General features: G+C 42.3%; 1 protein-coding gene across 21 annotated transcripts in view; it reads right to left on the bottom strand.

The window, feature by feature from the left end:
* Nucleotides 1-19,819, bottom strand: part of DOCK9 (dedicator of cytokinesis 9) — a 291,472-nt gene that overhangs the window by 17,555 nt on the left and 254,098 nt on the right. For 11 of the 21 annotated variants that reach the window (XM_086708961.1, XM_086708996.1, XM_086709006.1 and 8 more), the window contains exons 40-47: nucleotides 18,466-18,603; nucleotides 18,167-18,349; nucleotides 16,238-16,351; nucleotides 15,928-16,143; nucleotides 14,154-14,211; nucleotides 11,618-11,724; nucleotides 1,051-1,173; nucleotides 217-330 (exon numbers count right to left, since the gene is read on the bottom strand). In XM_086708961.1, the coding sequence (XP_086565087.1) occupies nucleotides 217-330; nucleotides 1,051-1,173; nucleotides 11,618-11,724; nucleotides 14,154-14,211; nucleotides 15,928-16,143; nucleotides 16,238-16,351; nucleotides 18,167-18,349; nucleotides 18,466-18,603 (1,053 nt within the window). Of the gene's footprint in view, nucleotides 1-216; nucleotides 331-1,050; nucleotides 1,174-11,617; nucleotides 11,725-13,132; nucleotides 13,211-14,153; nucleotides 14,212-15,927; nucleotides 16,144-16,237; nucleotides 16,352-18,166; nucleotides 18,350-18,465; nucleotides 18,604-19,819 lie in introns of all 21 variants that reach the window. The other 10 variants (XM_086708890.1, XM_086708930.1, XM_086708864.1 and 7 more) reach the window with 1 other exon arrangement.

Raw genomic sequence — 19,819 nt, 5'->3', positions numbered from 1 at the left:
AGAAAGTAATAAAGAAAAGACAGGAAGAAAGAAAAAAAAGCAGAAAGTTTACTACTGAGGAAGATAAGAACCATACTAAATATGACAAATTCATCAAATTAGCATTTATAGAAAACAGAACACTTACAAAATACAACTTTATAGAATTAAAAAACAAACAAACAAAAAACCCCAAGGGTTTAGAAGGACGGTCTGCGGAACAGAGAGGAGCCTCACCTGTCCAAAGAAGGCCACTCGGAAATATGTCCCCAGGAGCCTGCGGCCAGAGTGCATGACCTCAGTTACTTTGCTGTAGGCCCGGTGTAGTGTATCATACAGATGGGCTAGCCTCTGGAAAACAGGACAAAAAACCCGTTTCTTCCCACTTGTAACTAGTAGGATCAATTGTAAAATAATTAAATGAGAATGAATAAGTAAAAATTCCTTGGACTTGAGTAGAAGAAACAAAAGCAAACAAACAAAAAACCAAAAGACCAAAAACCAAAAACCAATGGTAATGCACAACGGTAATGACCATTTTTTCGATTACAATGTTTTCTACCCAGAAAGCCACCTCGCGTACCAAGGACCCATCGAATCTCCACATTGTGGTAAGCAACTTGTTTTCAAGTTAATGTGACATGTTGGAGATGGTAGAGTCCTACGATGACATTTTTAGTCTCTGCTTTTCCTACTTTCTTTGATAAGCTCAAACAAGCTGGACAACTCCCCACCCCGTACCCCCCAGCCCAGGAAGGATGACAGGGACACCGGCTTTCCATGCAGGGGAGCAAGGAAGAGCTCTGAGGAACAAGGCACCTGATGATCATAAAACTCTGTTCTTGGCAACCTTTCAAAAGTAGAGTGCCACAGTTACCAATCCTTGTTTTTTGAGATTTGGTGTCGCATAATGGCTCTGAGGGTGGTGACCTCCAGCATCACACAGAGGGTCAGAGGCCACATGGTCATCTCTGACTGGGGTCTGCTTGCTCTCTTTGCATACAAGAAGGTCTGGGTGTATGTGTCGTCCCACCGTCCTCTCAAAGAGGAAGAAACAAACCACTCTGATACCTCAAAATCTCTCCGCTTCTCATAAATGGGGATGATGAGTTTATAGATGTCAGCGATTAGCTCATAGCGTTCAGCCTTCCAGAGTCCATCTGCACACTGCTCTAGAAGCTCCATGAGCACATCCTGATCAAAGAAAAAGGCCACCGGCCAGAGAACAGTGTTACGGGAAACATGACATCGTATTCTTTGCAGAATGCTTAACCGGTTAAGAGGGTTAGGAAGAAAATTTCAAAACACATAATATTTCTAAACACTAACTTCCACACTTGTTATAGCTCATCACTATGCTCTTTTTCTAAAAAAATCTTTTATGTTTATTTTTGAGAGAGAGAGAAAGAGTGCGAGCAGAGGAGGGGTAGAGAGAGAGGGGGACAGAGGATCCGAAGCGGGCTCTGCACTGACAGCAGAAAGCCTGGTGTGGGGTTTGAACTCACAAAAAGTGAGATCATGAACTGAGCTGAAGCTGGATGCTTAACTGACTGAGCCCCCCAGGTGCCCCCACTATGTTCTTTAATGAGCCATTTTTCAGTCATTTACAAGCAGAAATGCAGGATCACAGTGTATGACCGTGTAATAGTTAATACCATGGGAAAAACTGACATTGATCACTTCACACAGTCTCTCAATTTTTGTTGAGTTCTCTTTTTATAATTAGAATTTCAATTTTTTTCCTTTCTGAGAAACAATGACAATGCTGAAACACAAAGTTATTTAACTGTGGCTTTAAGCCCAATTAGACACCTCAGAGCAATTTAGTAATGGCACGTAGTGGGCATGATGCCTGCCACACCAACATCGTTTCCTCCTTTCCTTGGAAGTTTCTACCTACTGGAGTTTGGGTAGTCAGCCCACCTCTATTAAAGTCCTTGAACTTTGAAGGAAGCTAACACTTGCCATGACACAAGGGCTGGGGCATGTGGCTCAGGTGTAAACTAATCAGCATAAATCTATTTCCTGGCCACACTGTTTCATTTTAAATATATTTTTTTAATGTTTATTTCTGAGAGAGAGAGAGAGAGAGAGAGAGAGAGAGAGAGAGAGAGAGAGAGAGGGTAGGGTAGAGAGAGGGAGACACAGAATTTGAAGCAGGCTCCAGGCTCTGAGCTGTCAGCACAGAGCCTGACGTGGGGCTCGAACTCAGTGACAGTGAGATCATAACCTCAGCCGAAGTCGGACACTTAACCGACTCAGCCACCCAGGCGCCCCTTGGCCACACTGTTTCCAAAGTGGACATGGGACCTAAACAGACCAATCAGGGAGAATCTTAGGACTGAAGTGAGAGAAGTTTTCTCACCAGCCCAGACAGGAGAGGCGGCAGGGAACATGACAGGGGCTGACATCCATTTCATGGCCAACCAGGGACCCGTCTGCCTTAGTAACAGAGTGGAGAGCTCCCCCTCCCTCCCAAAACAACTATGTCATAGATAACTCTGTAAAACATTTGCATCGATTGCTGTCAATCTCTCTGTAATTTCCTAATGGAAGACAATTTACTTGATCTTTATTATTTAAGCCCATTTGAGTGGGGTTTCATGAACGATGTTGAGCAAATTTTCATGTGCTTATCTGTCATCTGTATAGCTTTGGCAAAGTGTCTATTCAAATCTTTGACTCATTTTTCCACTGGGTTATTATTATCGACTTTTGAGAGTTCTTTACATATTTTGCATAAAAGTCCTTTACCAGACATGTCTGTACTTTTCTCCCAATCTGTAGTTTGTGTCTGGAATTTCTGATCAGTGTCTTTTGAAGAGCAGAGGTTTCTAATTCTGACGAAGTTCAATATATCAGGTTATTCTTTTCTGGATTGTGACATATTATATTGAAGAAATTTCCAACACAAGTTGGCAAAGATTTTCTCCTATGTTTTCTTCCAGAAGTTTAATAGTTTCACATGTAAGTTTATGATCCATGAAGTAATTTCTCAATATAGTATAAAGTATGGATCAATTTTTTTATACAAATGTCCTATTGTTCCAACACCATTTGATGAAGACTATCCTTTCTTCATTGAATTGCCTTTGAATCCTTATCAAAAGTCAACTGAACCGTATGTGTGTGAATCTATTTCTGGTTTCCCTATTTTGTTCCATTGATAGAGGTGTCCATCCTTGTGCCATTCAATACCACAGTTTTGATTACTACTACAGCTTTAGAGAAGGGTGTCTCCACAGTGACAGTAATGATATTTTGAGCCACACAATTCCTTGTTCTGGGGGTCTGTCCTGTGCACTACAGAATCTATGGCAACGTCCAAAGCCTCTACCTGCTAGATGCCAGTAGCAGTACCCTCTCCTTTCCCCCTTTCCCCTAAATGTGACATTAAAAACGTTTCTAGCTACAAATTACCAAAAGTCCCCTGGGAGACGGGGACAAAATGATCCCAATTGAGAACTAGTGCTAATTTATAGTAACCTTAAAAGTCAGGTAGTATGACTCGTTGAATTTTTTCAAAACTGTTGTGGCTAGTCTCTTCCTTTGCTTTTCCATGTACATTTTGAATCCATGTTGTTAATTTCTACCAAAACTCCAGATGGGAGTTTGATCAGAACTGCTCTGAATCCATAAATCAGTTTAGGGAGAATTGATACCTTAATAATATGGAATCTTCCACTCCATATATTTAGGTCTTTCATTTTTTTCGTCACTGTTTTGTAGTGTTTAGCATAGAAACCTATATAGATTTATATCTAAGTTTTTGATATCATTATAAATAGTAATGTTTTTTTAATTTTGAGGGTTTCTTTCAAGGAAAGTGCTTTACTGAGTAAGATTTAAAGTCATCCAGCACACCTGTTTGTAGGAATAATATAAAACAATCACTGATACATGAAACCATGGTATAAGAATCTCTAAATGTGAAAAAGGTTGAATGCTTTTTGAATATTGATTTTGTATCCTGTTATCTTGTTAAACTCAATGTTAGTAATTTCTTTTGTAAATTCTTTGGGATTTTCTCTGTCACAAAGACAACCGTATCTAATACGAATACAGGCAGTTTTATTTCTTTTTCTTGCCTTATTGCACTGGCTAAGACATCCAGCACGATGTTGAATAGGAGTGTTGCAAAAGCAGATATTCTTGTTTTGTTTCCAATTTTAGGGAAAAGCACTCAGTCTTTCACCACTAAGTATAATGTTAGCTGCCAGATTTTTGTAGATAATCTTTTTTATTTTTATTTTTGAGAGAGACAGGGACAGAGCATGAGCTGGGGAGGGGCAGAGAGAGAGAGGGAGACACAGAATCCAAAGCAGGCCCCAGGCTCTGAGCTGTCAGGACAGAGCCTGAAGTGGGGCTCAAACCCATGGACCGTGAGATCATGACCTGAGCTGAAGTTGGCTGCTTAACCAACTGAGCCACCCAGGTGCCCTGTAGATAATCCTTTTTAGGTTGAGGAAGTTCTTTTCTCTTCTTAGTTTTGTTGTTTCTTTTTAGACCATGAATGGATGTTGAATTTTTTCAAATGATTTATCCACATCTATTGAGATGGTCATACAGTTTTCTTTATTTATTCTGTTAATATAATGAATTATATTGATTGGTTTTCCAATGTTGAGCCAACAGTGCAATCCTAGGGCAAAGCCCACTTGGTCATGCTTTCTTTTTCTTGTTTCTATATTGCTAGATTAAATTTGCTAATATATCTCTTAAGGTCAGTTGCCTTTACACATGTTTGTATCCTCTATTATACTGTAAATGAAGGGTAGGACCTATGGTTTTCACTAGTAATCTAATGTTTCACTTCAGGCCTAATGCCAACAGTTAACAGACCCAAAGAAAATAAATACATTTAAAGTAGTTGTGAATCAATTTACCAGAAAGTAATGTCAGACTTAAAAAAAAAAATCTTTAAAGCAAGACATTTACCTCTTCTGTCATGTTTACAACATACAAATTGTAAAACTGTCAAATCGTGAATTTCACAAATCGTGAAACTCGGAGCCAGTGCTTATAAAGAGGTATACCAGTTGCCTCAAACTTTTGTTGCAGGTCTTTTAACTGCAAACATTAAATATTGTCTAGTAACTACGGTACTAGTACTAGTATGTAGTACTATGTTACTACATAGTAACAGCCATAGACAAAGAAGAAATCAGAAAAGGTTCTAACTCCCTCTCTTCCCCTTGTGCATTAGAGTTGCACAATAGAGTTTTTGGGTAATTTCCTGTACCAAATTCCCCAGACTGGGAGACTAAGATTTGAATAGTGTTCTTACTCCTGTTTAGTCCAACTGGAAACATACGGAAAATTTAATAACGATGAAACCTGAATTCAAGTAGCATGTCAATGGACAGCTGAGTTAATGATGGAAAAATCTGTCATATTCGGTTAAAAAAGATGGACTTCGACCAGGGAAACTCTCTAGAATGGTTGGAAAATGGGAACGTTTGATAAAGTGAATAGAGCTTAGTAAATAATTGAAGTAAGTATCACAATCTGATGGCAACCGGCAATTAGAAAATAACATGCCATTGGGGCGCCTGGGTGGCTCAGTTGGTTGAGCGACCAACTTTGGCTCAGGTCATGATCTCACAGTTTGTGAGTTCCAGCCCCACGTCGGGCTCTGTGCTGACAGCTCGGAGCCTGGAGCCTGCTTCAGATTCTGTGTCTCCCTCTCTCTCCGCACTTCCCCCACTCATGCTCTGTTTCTGTCTCAGAAATAAATAAACATTTAAAAAAAGAAAAAAAAAAAAGAAAATAACGTGCCATCAATTTTTTATATGCTACTGGATGTTATTTTATCTTTTTTTTCTGATTCAGGAGGCAGATCTGTAGTTTATCACTCTGACATCAGTTATTATTACAAAGAAATGGTGATATGTACTATAAAAGCAAAGTCTGTATAGATTTTACTCAAAAACAAACTAAAACTGGCTTCTATAAAAAAAAAGATAAGTCCTCTCATTAAAGTAGAGTGTGGATTACTGAACATCAAAGTTTAATTTAGTCAGGTAAATTATTCAAGCCAATGTCAAGTCTACAAATACCTAGACATTTATAGACATTTATAGACATAATATTTTGAGTAGGAATAACCAGTAAGAAAAAAAAAAAGAAAAGAAAGAACCAGTAATCATTGATAGTTCATTTTGAGAGACTGTATGTCAATACAAAATTGTAGAGTCGTAGAAACTATGATGTCATAGTAATTAAACACTGGGACATATATGAGTAATATTCTCAATATAATTCCATGTATTAATTTACTTAGGATTCTCAGCAATCACAGCACCTGAAAACCAGAGCTAATCCAGACAATGGCTGGACAGTGATGACCTTGAAAGGTGGTTATACAGAAAGCCTAATGGTTTTATCACCTCACTTAAAATTTAAATGCCAAGATATATCTTCTAAATTGCCAATCCACACAAAGAAGTGTAAGTAATTACTGGTTGGAAAAAAAATCCTCAATGAACTTAATGCATCTGGAAAGCTCACTTTTTATGTTATTAGACTGACCTTAAGAAGATCTCAGTACCCTAAGCTCATAAGCCACTGAGACAGCTGTTTAAAATGTAATTAGCCAGTTCCGTTTTTAAGTGTGCCATAGCAATGCAACTGAGGTCACCGAGGACCTGTCTGTCTGTGGAATTAGCACACTAATGCTGTGTATGGGGGGGTGTGTGTGCACAAAAAAGCCTATAGTAGCCTGTGTATGTGCAGTGTATTTAAACATTTTCATTTAAATGTCACTTGTTCCATCTGGCATTAATTCAATCTAATCATAATTCTTATGAAACTAAATGTTGTCCCTATTATCTGCCATTTAGAAAGAAAGTAAATGCGTGACTGGGCTTGAGCAATGGCATACTTCATGGCTTAATTCACATCTCCACCATATTATTCTTCTCAAGTTAGAGTTGAGAATCCCTTACAGCAGAATAATCACTTGGGATGCTTGTTAAAATACAGATTCCCAAAATAAACAAACCAAAACCCAAACCCAAACCCAAACCAAACCAGATTTCAGACACCACACTCACCCACCGAATATGGGGATTAGCAGAGCAGGGGAGCTTGGGAATCTAAGTAATTTCTAACTAAGCACACTAAAATTTGAGGGCCACTGTACCAGGTGAAGCTTTCTGAGGCAGGTACATCAGTTATACATCCTCAAGCTAACACATGGCACAGAGCTAGTTTATAGAATGAATCAATGTACGTAAATATAGAAATTTCCATGGGGAACTTGAGTGGCTCAGCCAACCAAGCTGACTCTTAATTTTAGTTAAGCATCCAACTCTTCACTTTGGTTCGGGTCACGATCTCAATGTTCGGGAGTTTGAGCCCTGCATCAGGCTCTGTGCTGACAGCGTGGAGCCTGCTTGGGATTCTCTGTCTTCCTTTTCTCTGCCTCTCCCCTGCTCTCTCTCTCTCCTTCCCCCACCCCAAAAATAAAATAAATTAAAAATTAGAAATTTCCAGGTCACAAAGAACTCAGACAACTTCTAGCTGAGACTGTAAGGGACTGTGGTTTTGGTGTTTCTCCTCAGTGGGAAGAAAGCATCACACGCAGTCCAGTGTCCTGGGGCAGGGACCATACCTTGCTCACACTGCTATCTCCAGTACCCTGTTCAGTGCCAAGGAAGCTCGGTAAATATTTGCAAAATGAAGCGGGACATATACGTCCTGGTGTGAGCCAAGGGTAGAGCAATTAGACAAGCTGCATGGGTGAAGTTCACCAGTCACTACTGCAATGACCTGAAGGACTACAAAAGTGCCTCCACGGATATTGATTTTGGGGTTACAAAGAAATTTCAACAAGTGGGCAACTGGTCAGGATGAACTGTATTTTCTATTTCTCCTTCTAGAGTCCCTCTTGGCCCTGTCCTTCCTCGCTCTGTGCTTTGGGAGGTCAAAGCACCAGACCGCTGGCCTGCATGCTGGACTCCCTGTCCTCTGCTCCTGGCTGAGTTCAGAACATGGAAGGCTCAGTAGGAGCCTAGAGGGCAGGAGGAGAGGGAGGATGGGGTGGCTATGCACTTGCCCCTCTCTGCCAGGGTGCAGGACTGAGCTCACCCCTAAAATTTGTCAGGAGCCCCCTCCATGTGGTTTCTCTCCCCTCCCCTGGCCCACAGGGTGTTGGGTGGTAAGCTGGCTGTTGCTCACCTCAAGGGTACTGAGATATTACTTACTGGTTTCTCTATACCCTGTCCAAACTTTTCAAAATAGTCCCTTTATTAGCCTTTCTTCAATGTCCTGAGTATGCTACCTATTTCTTCATGGGATCCTGCATGAGGGATCCCCAAAACTTCACGGGCTGTGTAGAATTTTGACATCACAGGGGACTCGGAATTCTTCAATCTGCATGGACTCCAAATTGCATAACAGAATTGTAAACAGGATGGGATGTTTCTTTTTATCTAATCAAAAGCAGCTGGGAGGGAGTCTGCTCTTTAGATCAGAGTCCGGGAAGATGAACTGCGATCAATAAAAACCCATCTGTGGTCTGCTGCTAGGAGAACTGTGTATTTTTATGCAGCTCCACGAAAATCCTATTAGGAGAGCACGAGGCATTTAAGTACATCTAATAACACAGATTAAAAGGGCAATGATCTTTATTAAGCTATATGTTACACACCTATTCCCATCAGCTTTTCCCAAAACTCCTTCTGGGAGAGAAATGTTCAACTTTCTTTTTCTTGAAATGTCCTGATAGCCAAAGCAAAAATGTGTGTGGCAACTTCTGTTTTCCTGGCTTTTAGAACATGTTATTCTTGGGATGCCTGGGTGGCTCAGTCAGTAAAGCCTCCGGCTTCGGCTCAGGTCATGATCTCGCAGTTTGTGAGTTCAAGCCCCACGCCAGGCTCTGTGCTGACGGCTCAGAGCCTGGAGCCTGCTTCCGATTCTGTATCTCTCTCTCTTTCTGCCCCTCCCCCACTCATGCTCTGTCTCTCCGTCTCTCTCTCTCTCAAGTAAACAAACATTAAAAAAAATTCGTTCAGAACATGTTATTCTTTCAACTCCCAGCTAGTTTCAGTCTTGATGTGCAGGGGTTGCACACGACTTTATAACCCCACCGAGTCATACCCTAATCATTATAGATCGTCACGTACTATGGACCTTGTTAAATATTTACCAACTTTATGCTTCAAGGACAGGGTGGAAAATCCATATTCTGGAAATAATTGATAAAGTTACCCCCTCACATGTTTAGTGATCAGACTGGATGCCATTCACAAATTTCCTCAGGAAAGCCTGCACATGATTTCCTAGGCTGATTCCCTCGCCGGCAGTGATTACTCCAGCCTGATACTTAGTCAGATGGGCTGACCTGAGCTTCATTTATCATCCCCGCGGGACAGGTTACGGAGAACTGTTTACTTTCAACTCCTTAGTTGTTCTTGGCATAGTTGCTTTCCTTATCAAATTCTAAATAAAATGCTGGACTCCAGAGATCTGTTTAGGCACGGGGACAAGGGTGCTTTCTGCAAAGAGACAATACATTCAAGCCTCTTCTCAGAGAAGAACCCAGTCAAACACCTTGAAGGAGGAGTTCAAAGCCAAGAGCGTGCAAGCCTTATTACCTCAGTGATAGGTCGCACACTTCAGAGCAAAAATTAAAAATTACCTTTTGCTCAGGCATTTCAAGGTAGAGAGGCAGCTGAACTATTAACGCCATGTAATAACAGGCCTTTTTTTTGTTGTTGCTGTTTTTTTTTTTTTTTTTAATCCTTCAGGCTACTCAGAAAACTTTATTGTGGTTAAAGTTATTTTAATATTTACATGTGAAATTAATTCAATATATTATCTTTCTTTTTCATGCTTACTTTTTAATTGAGAGGTTCATTTGAGACCAATTTAGGACAGTGGTTCTTAAACTCTGGGGGCTTAAGACCCCTTTATATATCATTGAAATTATTGAGAATTCCTTAAAAATGACTGAGAACTTTTATGTATATGGGTGTTATCTCTCAATATTTACATATATTATATGGACTGGAAACTGGACAATACTAAAAGGTTTATTAATTTAATTAAAATAATAAACCTATGTTAATGAAAAAATAACATTTTTTATGAAAAAAATTTCACCCCTCCCCCCCAAAAAAAATTAGGGGAAAAAGTAGCACTATTTTACGTTTTTGCAACTCTCTTTAACATCTGATGTCATAGGAGAAACCTGAATTCTCATATTTGCTTCTGCTTTCAATCTTTTCAATATGCTGTTCTGGACGATGTATACAAAGAAAGTCCAGCCTCACACACACATCCAGTTGGAAAAGGAAGGACCTCAAAGACTTCCTAAAAGGTCCGGGGTTCCCTCAACCACACTTTGAGAACTGACTCAAAGTGTAATCTGCTAACATGTCCTGGTTAAGGTCACTGAAGATGTCTGATCACGGCTCTACTTACTGGGCAAGAACACGATTAAAAGTCATAATATTAATCGTAGGACCTCCACATCATAAAAACAAATACAACAGAGGAAGAATGTATTTCTTTCTTTCTCTGTTCTTTCTCTCTACATGAAGAAACAGACAATTTTATTTTTCTTTATTTAAAAGACAGGCAGGATCAACTAGCTTTCCCTTGACTGTTTCTTTTTTTAAATTTTTTTTTTTTCAACGTTTATTTATTTTTGGGACAGAGAGAGACAGAGCATGAACGGGGGAGGAGCAGAGAGAGAGGGAGACACAGAATCGGAAACAGGCTCCAGGCTCCGAGCCATCAGCCCAGAGCCCGACGCGGGGCTCGAACTCACGGACCGCGAGATCGTGACCTGGCTGAAGTCGGACGCTTAACCGACTGCGCCACCCAGGCGCCCCCCTCCCTTGACTGTTTCATTCTGTCCTGAGCTGAGGAGAGGCGGGCACACATGAAAAACCTTTCTGGCAGACATTGATCAAAGAGGAAATTCAGGGAACATAAGCAGACAACTGGCATTTGTTCAAATTCCTAACTTTATTTCAAAGCTTTCTGGTTCCAGGTAAGTGGCTGCAAGGTGATCCTGTTTTGGCAAGAAAATTACAGAAATTGCCATGATGATCTTAGGTCAAACTTTCTGATCTCTATTGGGGGTAGGATGGGGTGGTCTTCTTTACTAATGGTGAGAAGAATCTGGACTAAGGCACTCCAGTGGAGGCAGGGAACCAGGTCTGCTCTGCCCTGGAGCCCAGTCTGGCCTCTCATGGCTTTGAGAGGTCAGTGTTGGAGACAGTGATTTAAAAGTCAGAGTGGCCGGTTAGTTCAGTTGGGCAGAGTGTGGTGCTAATAAAAGTCAGATTAAAATAGCAATAAAACCCATGAACTGGAGAAATTAATGGCTGGAAAGAATGAGAAACCTTCTGGTCAGAATACTGCACCTATTACCACAACTGTTTGAGCTCTCAGCTTCACTTCCCTCCTAAATGAGCTGCTCAAGCTCTTTCCAGAGACAAGGAGGAAATCCTAGACAGGGGGATGGCGTAGCTTTCGCTGCTCTGTGTCAGCCGTCTGGAGCATTATTTTGGTCAGAGCGAAGTGTGCAGCCAGCAGCCGCCCAGAGAAAACCCTCGTGTACAGAGCACAGCCGGCCCTGAGACACTCCATGACCCAACAAGCCCACGCTCGCCAAGGCGCTCACCTCGTTGAAATGGACGTCTTGCATTCCGACATCTTCCATCATGGAGGCCTCCTCGTCTATGTTTGGGGTAATGACCCTGAAAGCTGTGCATCCTTGTCTAAACATGCCTAGAATGGAGACAGCAGGGGAGAGAGCTGGTCACTGACCCGCAATTGGATGGACCTGGAGGGCTCTCCCTGCCTGCCACGTTTCTGTGCTGAATGACACGACTGACTTTGCAACCTCTTATGTCTCAGGCTCCCATTCTCACAGGGAGCCACTGGGTGCTTTTCATCTGCTTCCTCATAGTTCACCTCACCTCCCTCAATTCTTTGCTCATTTTGATTTTTCACCCACCTTTATTAAAATATATGTAATCCTTAAATAAACCATAAATAAATGGAAACACATATTGGATCCAATTAATAGTTAAAAAAGTAACATTAATTTGACTTGGTAAGATGGACCATGCTCAGATACTAAGAAAAATAAAGCCAAAGCCAATCAAAGCGAAACACAGGACTCAAAAAGGACTGTTTCCTTCAAGCTGTCACCTCCCCAACTCTGGCTGGGGGTAACCCAGAACTCGGATTAGAACTCGCTCTTCTCTTTCACAAAGCATTCTACCAAGATGTAACTCAAGAGCCGCAGCCATGAGTGGAGAGCTTGTCTTAGCTGGTTCCATATCTGCTGCCCGAGGGGTAAGGAGAGGCCTTCTTTCTTCCCCAAAACAGAAGAGCAGGAGCCCGTACAGCATGAATGCTTCAGGGGCCTGTGCACTCAGATTCTCTGGGGGAGATGGTAGAAGGCTGGAGCTGGGATAAACAACCGGGGTAAGGATAAAGGCCTCAAGCGATAATGGCCCATTTGGGGCCTTCACTCAACTTGGGAGTCACTGGGGAAAGTTGGACAATGCCAGCTGGGCAAAGGTGATCAAGTACAGAAAGGACCTCAAATGTCTTTGCCACTCTATTTTGAGATCACTTTACAATAAAACAAAACAGAAGTCAAAACTTGAATGGAGACCTCCCCTAATTCAGAAAAAAGAGGAGTATAGAGTATTTTGAAATCAAGTCCCGAAAGAGTAGATTGTGACGTCAGGTATTTTTCTGCGACACGATGGTCAGGGTTTCGGAGCCCTTCACGGGTTGTCTGAGGTCTCTGCCACTGTCCCACTGGAGACTTGCTCTTATTCTTTGGAGACAAAAGCTTCCCCTATGGCAAGCATTAATCTAGGAGCTTGAGGCTATGTTAATGTACAAAAAGCAAAACTACAGAAGCCAACCACCCAGGTTTCCAGTAGAGAATACGTTTAAATATGCACCTCAGCTCCAGGGGGACAACTACAAGGGTGGCCCAAGTGCCTCCGGTCCTTGCACAGGAACAGATTGCCATGGAAACCGGAGAGGAAAGGAAGGGAGGGAAAGAGAGCCGAGCCTATCCATGCAGCGTTGCAAGAGAAAACCCCCACACCTCTAAGTGTCATGTGGATGGGGCAGTGGGGGCCCTGGGGGCCGGGCCCACCCTCAGGCTCACCTCCCCGGCGCCTCCTCTGGCAGGTGCTGTGGCTGTAGGGGAAGAGGGGCAGCTCCGGACGGAGGGCTATGTCTGCTTCTAAACACGAGGAAATGTGTTACCTGACAAAAGGTCTCAACAGGAAATCATGCTAGTAGCAAGAGAATAAGGAGCCCTTCTTTAATTTCTTTCTCATTTGGGCTCTGATGTAGGATAAGCCTAGACTCCCTTAAATTCCATTCCAAACAGCCAGCTGTCCCAGAAATACAGAAATTCCCTGGCCTTGGCACATGACTTTATATCATTTCTCACTTTGTAAATGTACTTCTTGTTGGCCAGATCTGGTGCTGCTGTGCTCTAGGACACAGGCATACGTGACCAGCTTTTCTAAAAACCTTGGTGTTCTTGATTTCAAACTGGAAATGAACAACTGGTGTTTAACCAAAAGAACCTGTGAACCAATTCATGGCCTGCTCATCTGGGAACAAACACATAATGCACAAATGAGCAGCACCCACACACTCCTGCCTTCTCCTCCTTCCCTGGGGAGGCGAGGTTTCTAGCCAGCAAGGCTGCCTTCCCACATAGTAAAGCCAACTGGGCCGCGGTTCCAGAAAACACTGTCAAATAATCTCCTGTTACAATTCCCATTTGATTGATAAACAGTTCCAGTGGGAATCTGAAGGGAAAATAAATCTCAGCTTGAGATTGGCCAGTCAAGGACACCCAGATGCAAAGCTCATTAACTAGTTTTTTGCAAGACAGAGCCATTAGTTAAAGGTTATACAATAACATGCCATACAGTTTTGTTTTTGATATTGGCATTTCTGCTGTGCCTACCAAGCCAAGCAAATGTGAATAAAATAATGAATATAGCGTACACACACACAGACACACAGACACACAGACACACAGACACACACACACACACACAACAAATCCAAACCTCCCACCTCCCGATCTTTCTGAACGGCTCTCACTTGTCTTGGCTGCTTTGTACAGTTCTGTATTCATTTCACAAAACACAGGAATCATTCCTTACCTTTCCGCGTGAGATATTCTGCCACCAGGGCTGTGACATGGACATAACACATCGCTGCCTACAATAAAAGACACATGCTTCAGAATCATGTCATAATGCTCACGGACAGGAATCTAATGGTTGCACGTACTTACAATAGGTCTCAAGGGAACTAGGGGTTCTAATGGCTGACATCTTACCTTTTGAAAAAGGTGGAACACTTCACATAAAATGAAATTTTGAAACAAATTGCAAATTGAGACAAATGGTAGTAAATATACTAAGTCTCATTTCTATTTTGAATTACTGAATTTTAACATGAAAGATAAAAAAAGCATTTTTTCTTATACTATTGAAAATTCCTGCATCATTTCTCCTAAGGTAAAAAGAGGCCCATTTGAAGAAAAGGTGTGTGTCTTCCTAGATTCTGGGAGAAGTGCTCATATTTCAGCAGCTAATATATTTTTCTCTCAACTTAAGAAAATGTAGTAACTACTTCCCGACATAGAATTATAAACCAAAATTATAACTTAATGTTATAATTAATGTTAATGTTAGATAACATTATAAACACCTTAAAATGAAAGAAAAATAAAAATAATCTTTTGTTTTTTTTTTTTTTACTAAGTTGCCACAGTGTTATAAAAAAAAAAATCACAAATAGCTGTTGGAAATGAACCTGATTCTGACGCCTGAACCCCTGGTTCTTGTCAGAATGACAGAAAAATCACTCCTACCAGTAATATGTAATTCAGTGTTATCACAGCTAAAATATAGTTCAGAATAAATTTATGGTCAAACAGAATGGACTTCTTGAATAATCAATACATAAAAATAGTTACATGAAACTTTCAGATGTAGAACATAATTTTACTAATTTAGACAATTAACAGAAGTTTAAAAGTAAAAGCATGCTTCTTTGGTAATACTGTTGATCATACCTAAATGTCTTAGGCATAAATCGTAAACACAGTTTTTGGGGGAACAAAGAACCTGTCATGCAGCCTACTGTTTTCTTTGATTTTGCCCCTTTTACAGACGATGTCATGGAGACCCAGAGGGGTTAACAATGGACTCAATGTCACAGACTTAGTGAGAGTTGGATGTGAGATTCGGTCTGTCCCCGGGGTCTGCGCGCCTAGCTCCCTGCCGCCACTCTGTCTACTTAGGGAAACGTGGCCCCTCTGTACAATGGTAGTGCTCTCACACCTACCACATCCACAGACAACAGACCACCTCAAAAAGGAAACAGCAATGTCCTATCATTGCTTTAAGAACAGGAAAATTAAACTTCATCATAAAAGAGCTGGATTTTAGGACTAGACAGAAGTTTCGATGCAGGAGCTGAACACACTGGAATCAGCAGGCCATCTATGTGAACATAGGTGCTAAGAGCTTTCAGAAAATGCTCTCTTGTGGCAGGAACATGCCTCTACCGTGCTGTAAACTACCGAGATGCTTAGAAGACTATGAAGTATCACTTCTTTAATTACTGGGATATTTTCTTAAAATTGGTTTCTTTTCTTTTTTTTTTAACGTTTATTTATTTTTGAGTGAGCGGGGAGGGGGCGCAGGGGTGGGGTGGGGATAGAGGATCTGAAGCAGGCTCTGCGCTGACAGCAGAAAGCCTGATGTGGGGTTTGAATTCATGAATTGTGAAATCGTGACCTGAGCCGAAGTCAGATGCTTGACCGACTGAACCACACAGGTGCCCCATTAAAATTGGGTTTCTTCTAGCGAATGAGACATAACTAGTTTCTCCCAAAATCCCAGATTGAGAGGCTTGCAGGACTACCTCAGAGAGATCCCCATTTTTGACGTGGATCCTGGCCATGCTGTCCAGCCACGTCTTCCTGAGCTCGGGAGTGCTGGCATAGGACTTGGCCAGACTGTACTGGAGGTCTACCAGCATCTCCGGGTCATTCTCGTGCTCCTTCATTTGGGCGGTGGCCATCAGAACTGTGCGGATCCTTTTGGTCAAGTCCTTCACGTCCGAGGAGAAGGTGGTGTGCTAAAGCAAGGTGGAAGAAGGACACACGGGTTCAGCTGTGTTCTGCCTGTCCGCACACACACCAGATGATGAGGCAGTCTTGGGGGCCACCCACCTTGATGAGCCTGTCACTGTTGGCACAGTTGTTGATGATGGACAAGGACTGCTGGAATCTGGTTCCCCCAATCCCAACAACGTCTGCTATCAGCTGGCTGACAGAAATAATGACCTTAGGGACACACAAATGTGAACAGATCATTTCACCTTCAAATGCCTCCCTAAACTTGGCTCTTGTCTTCAGTTAGGATGTGCAAAGTTTTGAGCACAGATCATTTCAGTGCAGGAAACAATGCCTGAGTCATCTTTTTCCCCTTCCAAGAACCATTCCAGAAGGTGACTTTGCTATCCTTAAGTATTTTGTTTGCACAGCAAAATGCTAATCAGGAGGACATAGGCACGAGAATCAGATAAGACCTTATCACTTGGATAGTTACTTGCTTTCTCTAATAAAAAGGGAGACCTTATCATTTACCCCATCAGTTACTGGTTTGAGCTTATACACACTATTCAATAAGTGGACTATCCTTTGTATTTTTTTATTAAAAAATTTACATATTAACTATGCGGGGGGGGGGAGCACCTGTCTTTACTGGGGTCTGTGAAGTGCTCTGCCTTTACCCAGTTATACAAAGTAAAAACGGGTGTCATCCTTATTCCCTCCTTTTCCTTCACTATCCCCTCCATTCCTTCACAATCAATCTCTAAGCACTGTGAACTCATGCTCTTCTTCTAACCTTACCATGCCTGGTCTAGGGCACCATCCTCTCTGGCCTGAATTTGACCAAGGTTTCCCCAAAGTCTCTCCAGCTGAGCCCTTAACTCCCCTGATCCATTGTCAGCTCTAGGTCCAGGTGATCCCTCCAAATATGCAATGATGTCTTCTTGACTTGCTCTCACCCGTATTCTTAATTCACCATGAGGACGTCATCCAGCTCCCTGGATAGGCCCTTCCCCTGGTGCATCCATGGCCTGACACATGCTCACCCTCTAGACGTGCTAACCTCTGTTGGTCCTTCCCATCTTCTGAGAAGCCTCCCTGCCCCGGCCAGATGCCCCTCCCTTCCTTGGTGCACTCAAGTTCCTCTATCACGGCACTGGGGACAGTGTACCGACAATGGGGTCTGTCTTCCAGTGGACTGTACACTCCATGAGGGCCAGGGGAGGGTTGTTTGATTCATGGTTGTATCTGTGAATTCTAGCATGTAGTTTGCAAACAATAAGTATTTACTTAAAAAAGGAATAAACACAGAGATAGAAAAGGCACTCCTACATGAGTTTGTAGAAAAAGGGAGTCTATAAAAATACTTAAGACTTTTTCATATCTTGCACGGTTCCTAGAGCAGAGCATCTGAGACGTGTTAACTCTGGAGGGATGGTAGGTATGTCAGTAGATGGAAGACAGAAAAGAACCACTATGGACTTCCTATGTTTTTCAGCTAAGATGTTCGCTATTGGGCATCCTCACGTAGATTCTAATAGATTGTGATTCAATGGAATTTCAGTCGGTCCAATACCGAGTCAATTTTCTTTTTTTTTTTTTTTTTTAATTTTTTTTTTCAACGTTTATGGGACAGAGAGAGACAGAGCATGAACGGGGGAGGGGCAGAGAGAGAGGGAGACACAGAATCGGAAACAGGCTCCAGGCTCTGAGCCATCAGCCCAGAGCCCGACGCGGGGCTCGAACTCACGGACCGCGAGATCGTGACCTGGCTGAAGTCGGACGCTTAACCGACTGCGCCACCCAGGCGCCCCCCGAGTCAATTTTCAAATGTCCCTTTACCGACAGAAACACATTCTGGGCCCAAGTCTTACAATGTGGAGAATAAAACAAACCAAACCAGTGAACGTGACTTTCCAATTTTCCATTGCAAGGCCATACCTTGTTGTGCTTACACTGAGGTCTATCGGTAAGCGTGACAAAATCTTCCTGCTAAAACAGAACCCCATAGGGTACACCCGCGTTGAAAAGTGAAACTACACGCACTTGCAAATGCGTCCGGACAAAGGACTTCTTTCCAGTGTAGTCGAAGTTGTTCCTCATGAGGAAGTACAGCAGCTGGGAGGCCTCGGTTCTGATGGAGCTCAGCTTGGAGTTGCAGCATTTCAGGATCTCGTAGCACAGAGCAGCACACATGTCAGCCCTCCCTTCATAGAACGTCGAGGGAAACTGGGGGGAACAGCAGAGAGCGAGGCCCACGTGGTGATCAGTGCTCCCTTCAACCCCAGGTGCAAGGCAGACAAGTACGGTCATCGACGAGGACATCCCCCGGGGAAGCAGCTCACCTTATAAATGAATGACCTTAAGGCAGTGAAGACATTTTTCAAAGCTGTTTCAGACTGATGTTTTTGAAGAAAACACAGGTAGACGTCAAAAACTTTTTTCATGAGAGGATTATGTCCGTGGTCGGCCAGGAGCTGGTTCTTAAAACACAGAAGGACAGCTTGGTTAGTGAGACCCACTGGACACCTCAACTGGGTTGCACACAATTTTCAGACTCAAAGGTTCAATTTTCTAGGTACTAAGACAACTTATAATTTAAACAAACTCTGCCATGAATCTCTAGGAAAACACAGAATCCTCTTGTAATACAAATAAGCCTACAACAAATTCATGCTTTGGAGAGTCTGCTTTTTTTCTCTTTTAATTAAATGTTTTTAATGTTTATTTTTCAGAGAGAGAGAGAAAGAACACGAGCAGAGAAACGACAGAGAGAGGGAGACCAGAATCCGAAGCAGAGCTGTCAGCACAGCGCCCGACATGGGGTTCGAACCCATGAACTGTGAGATCATGACCTGAGCCGAAGTTGGACGCTTAACCGACTGAGCCATCCAGGCGCCCCTGCTTTTTTCTAATAAGGGAGGGACTAATCATAAAACTTCCTAGCATACCGTAACGTGGTTTAAAGGACAACTATTCCTCAGTACTGATTTGGCTTCTATTTATTTACTTATTTTTACTGTTTACCAGCCACCAATACAGAGGTAATCTTTGTGACATCTTAATTCCAACAAAGAAGTGCCATTACAGGTTTTGGCTGATTAGTGGGCTGGAAAAAAACCACTGAAGTGAGGTCCCCTAAAAGTAAGTTTGTTTTTTTCCAGGCTTCTCAGGGGACCCTGTTAAGTGATGAATAATAACCAGACAGCTTGGTAAGGTGGGAAAACATACAGGCTTTGATCAGGCCCCATTGATCATGTGCATGGATCTGCACAGGTAAACTGAGTCTTCCTCTTCCCACCTGTAAATGGTGACCCTAGAACTGACCTTGTGCAGACACCGCGGAGACGTGAGTCAAGTACAGAAAGTGTCTGACGCATCCTTGATCGGGCTCAGTAAGTGGTGCCGGCAGGATTTTAAATATCATGGATTCTACTTGACAAAGCAAAACAGCAGGGCCACAATTCATACCTCATCATTCTGCAACGGCTTTTCACACCAGCAGTAAATTCATACTAATTGAACACTTTGTTCAAAACTCTCATCAACTGCTGAACACACAGGTAGATATAGATGTCACCGAGCTAGAGGCCAGCATGCAACCATTGTGCCTTAACGTATGTGACACTAAAGAGCTACATCTTCAAATACAGATAAGCCTGTCTGCACAAAGGTGTGTGTGTTTGGGACAAGTAGGCA

The sequence above is a fragment of the Puma concolor genome, chromosome A1 (assembly GCF_028749965.1).
Source record: "Puma concolor isolate L17-30 chromosome A1, mPumCon1.1.hap2, whole genome shotgun sequence".
NCBI lineage: Eukaryota > Metazoa > Chordata > Mammalia > Carnivora > Felidae > Puma > Puma concolor.
The sequence above is the reverse complement of the archived record's forward strand: the minus strand, read 5'-3'. Positions and strand labels throughout refer to the sequence as shown.